Here is an 11,090-nt window from a genome sequence, read left to right as displayed (position 1 = left end):
AGTCCTTGGCCTGGTGTAAACACTAATCTGCAACAATTAAAACATCAGCATGTTATCAGCGCTCTTCTCATCCTAATCCAAAACATAGCACCCTACCAGCTACTATGAGCTACTTAACTCTGTCCTAACTGGAACCAGGACACAACATGTCATTCACAAAGAAAAATCTAAGTGTTCGACTCCTGGCAGTCTACCAGCACAGACAGCAAAATCTGGCCTGCTGCGAGACCAGGAGATTGCAGGAGATCTTCTTGTTCACATCGCACATAGTGCATTTTTGGCACACTGCAAGATGTTGCTCAATTCGTGCCTTCAAAGAGGACAGAAAAAAGCTGCATCCAGTTCAGAGGCAGGAACAGCCCTTCTGAGAAGCATGTCCATCCCATCATGCTGACTCCATCCCATGGGAAGGGCAAGAGTCACACACATCAGGCTGAGCCGCAAGCTCTTGAACCATGTTGTGGGCACAGTCGTGGGCATCAGGGAAGAGCCCACAGTCCCCAAACAAGAGGAGAAGCACAGCCAAGTCATTTGAAACCCAACTAGAATTGGACAGCTAAATCAGCTGAAACTGAGGTAAGCGCCAAGGGTGCTTTTCCCCTGCAGTGACATGTGTCTCCCGGCAAATGAGACAGCAAGGACTGCTTGGGCTGTGCCTCCTGCCTTGAACTCGCCCAGCTGCAAGCAGCGCTGTGCGGGAGCTGAACACAAGTTCAGCAGAAGCCCTTTGCTGCTGGCTGGATACCAATGTTTGCACGGAACAGCTCGGACCACTTATGGTAGTGCTGGGCTAGCAGCTGCCCCTGGGACACGGCGTGACCCACAAGAGGCAGCAGAGGCTCTCGGCCTTCTCTGAGGCTCACCAGTGCCTGCCAGGTGTGAAATTGAGTGTCTCCGCTCTGATCCATCCCTTCCTGCTGTGCAGGTTACGGTGTGTCCACACATGGATTTAGAACCTCAGCTTCCCAAGTCTTATGGCGGACAGAGTGAAATATACCCACCAGGTGCTGCCTTCTCGAAGTACTTTCTGATTTTCCCTGTGATGTCAGGGGATGTTGGGGAAGATTTTCTTATTTCAGCATTGTCCTTCGCTGTTAGAGGACCTGAACAGAAAGTAGGAAGTTAACTTTGGCACCAGTGCAATTTGGAGGACCAGGGCTTCGTTTGTGAAGTCAGTGAAATGACTACCCACCCCTGGGATACCAGCTGGGCTCCAGCGCAGGAAGCAGCCGAGGGTCTGGCAAAGCCCTCCCTGGGGACACTTCTGCAACCAAAGCCCCGTGAGAAGTTTCTGTCCCAGCGCCATCTACATCAATAGCTCAGTAGGAGAGCATACCAGGGCTCGTGCCTTGACAGGGCACACACACGTGCCGGTCTGTACCCTCCCACCTGCAGAGATGCCTGGCTGACGTTTGGGCTTTGAGCTGGCAGCTCTCAAAGGAAGTCAAAAGCCACAACTTACCCAGGCCATCTCCCAGAGCTTCAGTCCTGGAACCCATCTGGGAGCCTGGATCACCTTCGCCTTCGGTCCCATCTGTAAACACAAGTGGAGTCCCTCCTGTGAACTACGCCAACATACTCCTTCTGACCAGAGTGACAGAGAATGCGGTTCAAAGAGGGGACTGCTCCACGGCACTCGTCTCTCCCTGCCACTCCAGAGCATCTTGCAAACAGTTGCTGGGTGCCTGCAGTGGCACCGTGCTGGTACAAACTAAGCGTGCGTGGAGCTGCCCGGAGAAGGGCCCTCCCCGTGCCCACCCCAGGTCTCAACTCAAGCGCAAGGTGCCTGCTGGCTCTGCAGCACCTAGATGCTCCTGCCTTCCGCTGACTTACCTGGCAGATTAACCTGAGGCTCGTGGTCCACATCAGGCTGAGGTGTCGAGTAGCCAGAGCCTACGAGAACTGCTGCAATCAAGCACAGAAGAGAAACATTCCCCGTGCATGGTGTGATCTACCTCTTCCTTAGTGACCTGCAGCGACTGGAGGGGGCTCAGGCAAGGATGTGGGACCCAGACACGAGCCAGGATTTCCAAAGCCGCAAAGGGGCCTGCTGAGCTGGAGGCTCCCTCTTGGCCTCTTCCCAAATCCTCTCTCCAGGCTGTGCGCAACACCCCGCAGGGACCACGCCGCCAAAGATGTGGCCCCTCAGGTGTTTCTTACGGGAAGATCTCTGCTGGACACAAAGGAAGACCCCACTGCAGGGGGAGCGTGCAGACCCCGGGAAAAATGATCATCCATGTTTGTCATGGAGAAGCCCCCTGGCCAGTGAGCAGCTGAACCCTTGCTGAGCTAGCTCAACAAACCCTTAACAAACAGCAAGGAAATGAACACGGACAACTTACCACCTGTGGGACCCATACTGGCAGGCTCAGGAGCAGGATTCCATGGAGGCACTTGACCAGTACTGCCTGTGGGCACAAGTGGGATCAGACACAGGTAAGGGGAGCTTCCATTGCCTCTTGGGGCCTGCCTCTTCCTCAGTGACCGGGAGGCACTGGCTGGGGCTCAGGTAATGACATGGCCCAAACAGGAAGAAAAGCCTGGGTTCTTCCCTCTCTGTGGAGAGGGGCAGGGGTGGCATCTCTCCAAGTGAAGAAATATTCAGGGCTCATTTGTGCAAGCCCCCTCAAGGCACAAACGCACTTGGAAGACCCTGAATAAACTATTACAGCCCATTAGCCATCTTCCTTCAAGGAAGCACACTCGCAACGTACCTCGGGGATCCTCCTGAGGCTCCAAACCATGATCCAGCTGAGAAGCTGGATATCGAGAGCCAACATCGTCATCATCTAAAATCAAGCAGAGATGAGAGACGTTGCCATGGCATGCTGTGCTCTCCCTCTTCCCCAGCACCCTGCAGTGACTGAGGGGGCTGAGGCAATGTCACGGGACAAAGATGCAGGTGGAAATTTCCCAAGAGGGGCCAGCGGCCTCAGCCCCACAGGGGCTCAGACCCGGGCTTCTCGGCCCCAGCGCCGCTCCCGGCCCCCCCGGCAGGAAACAACCCCGCAGCAGCCACGGCCCCACCGTGCCACCCTGCGGGGCTTCTGCCTCCTGCCTGCCCCCTGCCCGCGGTGCCCGCCCGGCCCTGCTGCCATCCCGTCCCCGTCCCCTCCATCCATACGCGTGCCGCGCAGCACCATGCCGCCCAGGGTTTGGTGTTGGCCCCGGCCCTGCCCACCCACCTGCTCCCGGTGGTCGCCATGGCGCAGCCTGGGCACCCCGGGCACACAGGGCCACCAGCAGGAGGAAGAGGACGCAGGCAGGGGCCGTGGCTCCCCACACTCGCACCATGCTTCCACCACCGCCGCTGCAGCTGGTGCTGCTGTCAGGACCGGTGCGGAGCAATGCCTGTCAGTCCCAGCAGTCCCCAGATGAGCATCTGCCTTGCCACCCTTTAATGTTGGTGTTGGGTTTTGTTTTTGTTTTGAAACATATGATGCAGGTTATGGTAAACCTTCAGGTAAACCACAGATCAATAGGGAAGAAGTCCCACACGAGGGAAGGCCGTGCTTTTCTTCCAGGCAATGGCGCATGCTTTCATGCTGCATTCGACAAAGAAGCTCTCTCCATTTTACGCAGTGGCAACAGGCACGACTGCAACACACGCACGTGTAGGCAGCACCTGCAGGTCCCAAACCCTTAACCAATTTTTAGATAGCACCAATTTTTTATGTAGTGGCTTTCCCTTCATCCATAACCTCTTTTTTCCTTTCTTTATATCGGGTGGCTCTCCTCCATTGCTCTCTCGGTCATTTTCCTCCCCAGTGTCTGAGCAGGCACTGGGAATCGTTTCCAGAGGAAGGGTACTGCTGAAGCTACAACATTTACTCTCGGGAAAAAGAGAGTATGTAAAAGAATACATACTTCCTTTCTTTTTTCCTTTTTTTTTTAAAAAAAACATCTCTGAAATCAACGCTGCGGCCTGGCAGCAAATAACTATGGGAGTAATGATGATTCCTCATCCTCACTGTAACGTTGTAGTTAATCTCATAAAGAAGCAATTTCCCCAGGCAGTGGCCATTTGAGATGGGAAGGGGCAGTAAGAGGAAGTTTTCCTTAGACTAGCTCTTCCCCCAGAACACCTCGCCATCCAGCAACAAATTCAGTTCACCTGCTCCGCCTGATCAGTCAAACGCGCGTCAGACTCCAGCAGTGGTTCTGACGTGGTTCGAGAATCACCTATCCACAGAATATCTCGGGTTTGTACACTCAAATAACGCAGTCTTTTCCAAATAAGGCCCAGAGCTCACACTCCGAGTGCAGCCTAACAGCACCAGAGGGCCGGTAGGCTAAACATTCCCATCCTGGCAACAGTACCGACCCGGGCAACAGCAAGCATCCCTTCTGCACTTTCCTCGTGAACATCAGCATAAGGAAACAGAGACCTCCTCGATCCAAGGTTTAAGAAACAAACACAACGGTCACCCAAGCAGGTTGTTTCCAGCAAACTAACGGAGAAATTAAGGTGACAACCGGGTGCATCCAGAGTTAGTCAGATCCTGAGGGCAGCTCCTTTGGGAAACGGAGGAGCAGCGCGCCAGATGACGGCTACCTTACAGCACACCCCTCAGAGGCACTGCTACGAAAGGAAGGCAGAAGGTTGGAACTCAATAACTCGCAAGGCGCCCGTTAAGGGGGAAGCTTTAATTTCCTCAGCAGAACCTCCTCCCTGAAGGCCGCCCAGGGACTCTTTGCTTCCCTCGGGAGACGGCAGGGACGGGGCAGGGCGGTGGGACGGACGGCCCAAAAGGCCTGAGGAAGGGCTGAGGAGCGGGAGGGAAGGGCAGGGCGAGGGCAAGGGCAAGGGCGGCCCTGGGCCTGACAGGGCACCTTGGGCCTAACCCCGGGCAGCAGCTCCCCGTCTCACAGGGCCCGGGGGGGGCTGCCTGTAACAGGAGATGCGGGCAGGTAAATTTTACAAGCACTGCATCACAAATACCCTGCAACACCTGAACTACTCACTGGGACAGCCTCCTTCCTCGCCTCCTGAAAGCTCCAGCTGGCAAACCAAGGACAAAATGAAAGGCGGATGTGGAGGACCTCGTAAGATACTATTTTGTTCCCTGTGTGCCCACTGCTGGTGACACGTAATGCCTCCTGTTCCCAAACCACATCGGCACGTTACATCTTTACTACATGCTGAAAGGAACTCAGCAACTTGAACACAACTTAGAATTCCCCATCCCGGCAGCAGGCTGTACAGCTGAAGCTGCTTTAGCCAATAAAGTGTGTCATGCTGCCCCTCAAAGGTTTCTTCCTGGGAACGTCTGCTGTGACACTCCTGACGTATTACTTCTCGGAATGGCAGAACTGCGCTGGGTAGGCCCCACAGCAAGACTCGTATTTCTGTCCTTCCCTTTCAGGAAAGGATCTCCCACCTTGAATTTACTAATTTTCATGATGGTGATACACAAATTGAAGTTTTGAAAAACTGAATGTTGATTAACAGATTTCTAGCACAGCCTGTGCATCAAAATTCATTTCTCTCCATTCAGGTAATCTTAGTTTCTGAGTTACAGTTACAGTCAATTTTTTTTTTTTTTTGTGCTCAGAAAAACGAGGGGACTGGTTGTCCCAAGTCAGCCAGGGAACTGATCTTTGGTCGATGCACCAAGCAACTCAGCTCTCTTGGGGAAACTTAAATAGAACAGACAGATCTCCAGACGGATAAAAAAAATAAATCAAGTGATAAAAACCCAACCGACACATCTGATACCCCAGCTTATTGAACAGCACAAGGGTTTAATCTACAGGCTCTGTCCAAAGCAGCAAGAAGTGACAGATTTAATCCAAACCAGTTGCCCGCTCTCACTCTCTGATCTGGAGACGTTATTGGACAGGCATGCGTAGCAGTAACACTTGTAAACGCTGGGTTACTGCACCACAGCCCCAAATCCCTCACGGGCCCACTAAGATACTTTTACTGATTGATCCACAATAAACACTCCCAAAAAGATTCTCAACAAGTTAAACCCCGTTTAGAAAGAATCTGAGGAACCTGTCACTGCAGCAACAAAGGGCTGCAATTGTATGCAAAATCTCCAACACCCTCCTTAGCACCCTGCTAGCTCAAGGACCGTGTGGGGCTTCCGTGCCCTGAACGAGTCCACCCTGGCCGCATAATGCAGATGTAATGTTCGAGAAAGCACATACCGTTAGCGAAACTTATCAGATCCACAGCAAAAAGAAAAGGAAGTCCACAAAGGAAGGACTTTTGACCTCAGCATGCAACCCCAGTTACAAATAACTTCCTATCTACCAGCGGGCCGCGTTCCCCTGGCACTCAGTCACTCCGCAGCACGGCAGCCACCTTTGTTCTAAGGATGGCAAATTCTAGTTAGAAACGCTCTGTAGAAGAGTGATGTTGTCCCCTTTTAACATGAGCCGGCCTGCAGCACAGAGAAGGGAAAGAGGGGATTAGAGAGAGCCCAGAACCTGAGAATAATCTCGCGTTTTCAGAAAGTATTTCCTGTGGTTGAGCAGGGTTTTGCCCATCACGGTTGGTACCTCTCAGTGCTGCTACCTAGAAGGCTCACCCAGGCAGGTTTCAGACCGCGCGTCGCTCGGGTTGCACAGACACACGACACACCCAGCTGTTTCCTTGATTTTGTCTTGGAGTGAATCTCCTCTGCGTCGTCCAGCACCAAATTCATGTACTCGTCAAAGCCCTAGAAATCAGCAACAGTGGCAATTAGTTCAGCAACAACACAAACCATCGTCAGCTTTGCTGACCCAGGCTGGACAATGAAGACTAATTGTTAGCGATTTTTTTTTTCCCTTGTGCTAGCTTCTCTTGACAAGAAAAAATAGGATTGTGAATGAGGGAAAACAAACTAACGACGTAACGCGGGGTCGTGCTGATACTCACGATGATGCAGCCTTCTATCCACATGTTCACTTGCTCGGAAAGCCACACCTGGATCCTCGACCTCTGCAGAATGAAGGAGGAGAGTAAATAGGCACACAAACACCGCGAGTAGTTCTGTTCTCTCTCATGTGTTCAGAAATACCCGCTAACCATAGCCGCTAGAGCTCCCAAACACTCCAAGGAGCAACTCTCAGGGGCACTTTCAATTAACAGTCTGACATTTTAGAGTGTTATAGGACCGGGTGAATACTACACGTTTGCTGAAGAACACGTTTCCAGTCACAAGGGAACACTCCTGCACGCCCGGCTGCACGATCCCACTCCCGTTAACACGAGGGGGCAACGCCGCGCTGCGCAGCAGCTCCTTGTACCCACCAGCACGCCGCACAGCTCTCCATTCCCCACAAACCTGCCCCGAGCAACCGGTGAGAGCCGAAAACTCAGCGAGGGGGATCCCCGGACCCTCCCCGCTCCCCCCACCCCTCCCCCAAATCCCCATCCCCATCCCCTCCCCGTCCTCTCCCTGCGCTACTCACGCTCTGCAGGTAGCAGAAGATGAGGTTCTGCGGCGCTGCGTGAAGGGCTCAGCACGGGGACAAGAGCTCCAGGCCCGGAACAAGGCCTCAAGGCCCGGGCCGAGACCCCTGAGGCCCGGGCCGCCCCCCACCCGCTCCCCCGTCGCCCCCCGGCCGCAGGAAGGCTACGATGGGCTGCACCATCACCGTCTGCACCTTCTGGCCCTGCCCGCGCTACGCCGCGGCTACCGCCGCCCCGCTGCTCCCGCCGCCCCTGCTCTGCCGCCGCCGGAAGCCGCTGAGGCCGGGCGGGAGCGCGCAAGGGACGCTGGGATTCTGGCGGACCGCGGGGGGCCGCTCTAGCAGGCCGGGAGGACCGCGTCTCTATGGTCGCAGGCAGGTGGTCTCCCAGACACCATAAAGACACATGTAGCCAGTGTCCAAGACCACATACAAACCGTCTGTGCTACGAATGCTGCCCTGGATGCCACACAGCTGGCGGATCTTGTTGGCCAGAGCTTTGTGGCTACCTCCACATACAGATTTAGTTTGGGATCCTCTCCTCAGATCGCTTCAGGGTAGGTACCTGACAGCTTTGGCCAATGTTCTCGGGTACGTAACCTGAAGGGGTCTGCGGACCGAATCCACAAGCCCCTCTCTCTCTGGAAGAGGCCCAAAAAGAGGGCTCTACATCCTGCTTCCAGACTGGTCTTTCTCAGAGCATTAATGACTTCCAAACAGGTTAAAATAAGCAGTAGAAATCACACTTTCTGCATCAGCTTTCAGCGTAAAGTCACTTTGCTCTATCAAGTAAGATCTAATTAAAACAGATCAGAGAAACACAACTCCTTCAAGCACCCCCCCATTCATTTCTGCAAGCCTCATTGAAACAAAGGGGAGGAGAAGCAGGTCATTCATTCAGGTTTTATTTAAGGTTTCAGTTTTGCTTTCTAAATGGCTGAGCTGACCCCAACAAACCGGGCACTACCGGAGAGTTACACCAAGGCAGTACAAAGAAAGAGAAACACGTTTTCCAGCTGATTTTAAAACAGAAAAGGCCCTTGCAATTTCCCAGCAGGACAAGACACACAGACACCTGGCAGCAGGTCAGATTAGCTCCAGCTCACTTAGCATGGGTTGTTCCTCAAAGACATAAGCCTCAGACCTCACTCTGAGCACCCCTTCATTGCACAGGAGCCCCCCGCTCCTTTCTGCTCCCAAACAGGATGCCTCAATCCAGCGCAGGCTGCTCCAGCACCCTCCAAATTCCCTCAGCAGGTGGGAAACTGAGCTTTTACCTTTTGCTTCCACCTACCCCAGCACCCATCTTCTTCCTCAGAGCAACACCATCCTCTGTTGCCCTCCCACCCCTTTCCTGGGGGCATCCATTTCGGCTGCAAGTTTCCATCCAGCCCCCGCCGGCATCGCTGTTCTGCCACCACCAGCGGCAGCTCCCTGCTTCTCCAAGACCCCAGCCTTGATTCTGAGGGCTGTCATTAGCAGCAAACCATGAGATCCTCCCTAGGATCTTTACGCTCAATCCAGTGTGTTTACAACCCCAAAATACATCCACATGTTCTCTATTACTGTCAAAATAAGCCATTGAAAAGTCTCCGTATTTTATGCTAGGGAGACAAACAGATTCAGCCTTCACCTTTGACAGCTCCCATACGAAAGATGCTGGGGAATCTGTAAGCTCGTAATTAAGAAAGGCGTTCAGATACGTACCATTCTTCTTGGCCACAGAGGAAAATTTTTAAGTCAGACACTTGTGCTAACAGCTCTCTGTAGTGACCAGAAAGTGCTGGAAGAGGCTATCCAAAAGCTGCCACCAGTGCTGAAGCTGGGCGATGCCCAGATGAACCTAAGAGTAGAGAAAAGGATCCATCTCTCAGAAAAAAATATATACCTCATTCTCCTAAGCTAACTAAATTTTATTTATGTTTTTAAGATTTCTGAGAACGTGAAAACATGATGTGTCTGTTAACTTGGAATTGGGGCTAGGTACAAAGTAGCAAGTCAAACTCTTTCGCATCATAGGCAGGTAAAAAATAAAATAAAACCGATGACATGTCTACAGTCACTGTAGATATATTAAATAGGTATATTAAAATGTAGGTATATTATTAAATAGGTATATTAAATATGTAGGTATATTAAAATATATTTTAAAATGCTACCAAATCAGTTCTTTAGTTGGAAGTTGTGTTCAAATCCCAGCAGAAAAGATGTTCTCAGAAAAAAAAAAGGAATTATTATGTCAGACACTTGTGCTAACAGCTCTCTGTAGTGACCAGAAAGTGCTGTAAAAGGCTATGCAGCAGCTGCCACCAGTGCTGGAGCTGAGCGATGCCCAGATGAACCTAAGAGTAGAGAAAAGGATCTATCTCTGGACAAAAAAATGTATCTCATTCTCCTAAACTAACTACATTCTTTTATTTATCTTTTTATTTAAGATTTCTGAGACCATGAAAACACGATGCGTCTGTTAACTTGGAACTGGGGCTAGGCACACAGTAGCAAGTCAACTTCTTTCGCATCGCAGGATGGTAAAATAAAAACAGGAGAAGGTGACAGGGCTACAGCCGCTGTCTTACAGCTTCCCAGTGCACAGCTCTCAGTCCTTACCAAACCAGTAAGGACCAATTCACAGTTGAAGTCAATGAGACAGAAGCACATCATGAGCTTAAGGATATGGAGAAATAGTCACTCCTGCAGATTGCTTTCCAATAGGCAACAGAGAATCCAGGAGAGTAACTTAAACACAAGTCACCCTTTTTACCATTTTTCCTCCTGCAGAAAAATAAGCTGACGGATTTGCTCGCAGGTAGGGCACATCTGCATTACCACTCCCATCTCAAAGCGGTGCCAAGGATGGAGCGCGAAGGGAAGGCGAAGGGAAGTCAGCAACACTCAGTACATTCATGGATCAGGTTTAATCCTGTGCTGTCAAAAAAAGGCAATTGATGGGTCAGTAAGACCAGAGCCACATTAGATTTTAGACCTAGTGAGATCTAGCCCATCATTCCTTCCCATCTACCCCACGCATGGCATTTGAGACTTGCACAGAAAATAAAACCAAACTCCTCACCAAAGAGAATTATCCGAGGGTAGTGGCCTTCCCTTTCCCGATCTCCACCCCAGCCCCGAGCAGAGGAGCTCATCAAGAGATCAGGTTCCCCCCAGGGCTGGCAGCTTTGCTGCTCTGCCCAAGGAACTCATCTTGCGAGGGGAAACTCTCCATATTACATGAAGATGAAGAATGTACACAAGGGGAGGAAGGCAGAAGATTTGGCAATGGACTTCAGACGTTACAGCCTCACGTCAGACAGTGGCCACCCTGTAGCCTGAAGGATGGGAGAAGACACCAAAAAAGACAAATATATGTATATGTTTCAATCACAAGCCCAGGGCAGGGAGGAAAGGACTGATCCAGCAGCAGGTCTCAGCAAGAAGCAGGAATGAGTTTCTGTGCAACACAAGTGCTTTGGGGAGAGGAGAACTGGATTAAACTCACCCTGGAAATGACCAAAGCGATACGTACAGAGAAAGCAAGATCTTTTATCCGTTCCCTCTGTGTGCAGTTACTCCTCTTCAGAGCCACTCGCTATCCCACAGGACCACAGAAGCTTGTATCACTTAATGCATCACTTGTAAGCACCCAGTGACGATAACATGAAAACCCATCCCATCCGACAGAATCG

The 11,090-nt window shown here is 51.7% G+C and overlaps 1 protein-coding gene across 7 annotated transcripts; it reads right to left on the bottom strand.

The window, feature by feature from the left end:
* Positions 1–10: 10 nt before the first annotated feature.
* On the bottom strand, positions 11–11,071 carry LOC308186285 (uncharacterized protein). Of its 7 annotated transcripts, none has more exons than XM_080608436.1 (10): positions 10,931–11,071; positions 10,169–10,332; positions 9,115–9,250; positions 6,872–6,934; positions 6,527–6,671; positions 2,715–2,789; positions 2,343–2,408; positions 1,834–1,905; positions 1,463–1,534; positions 11–1,103 (listed from the first exon to the last, which is right to left on the bottom strand). In XM_080608436.1, the coding sequence occupies exons 3-10, from the start codon at positions 9,115–9,117 to the stop codon at positions 973–975; spliced, it is 627 nt and encodes a 208-aa protein (XP_080464562.1). In that variant the 5' UTR covers positions 9,118–9,250; positions 10,169–10,332; positions 10,931–11,071; the 3' UTR covers positions 11–972. The 7 variants fall into 7 exon arrangements, with proteins under 7 accessions (XP_080464562.1, XP_080464564.1, XP_080464565.1 ...); XM_080608438.1 differs by lacking the exon at positions 11–1,103 and adding an exon at positions 1,110–1,264; XM_080608439.1 differs by lacking the exon at positions 11–1,103 and having other exon boundaries at positions 1,128–1,534; positions 3,186–6,671; positions 7,408–9,250.
* Positions 11,072–11,090: the final 19 nt, after the last annotated feature.

The sequence above is a fragment of the Anser brachyrhynchus genome, assembly GCF_964034855.1.
Source record: "Anser brachyrhynchus genome assembly, contig: SCAFFOLD_149, whole genome shotgun sequence".
Lineage (NCBI taxonomy): Eukaryota > Metazoa > Chordata > Aves > Anseriformes > Anatidae > Anser > Anser brachyrhynchus.
The sequence above is the reverse complement of the archived record's forward strand: the minus strand, read 5'-3'. Positions and strand labels throughout refer to the sequence as shown.

Excerpts from the sequence above, each read along its gene's own strand:
- LOC308186285 (XM_080608433.1), bottom strand. Across the intron at positions 2,790-6,526 it reads TGCCTGGGTGAGCCTTCTAG|ATGATGACGATGTTGGCTCT; the intron begins GTAGCAGCACTG and ends GCTTGATTTTAG. Across the intron at positions 2,409-2,714 it reads GCCTCAGGAGGATCCCCGAG|GCAGTACTGGTCAAGTGCCT; the intron begins GTACGTTGCGAG and ends TTGTGCCCACAG.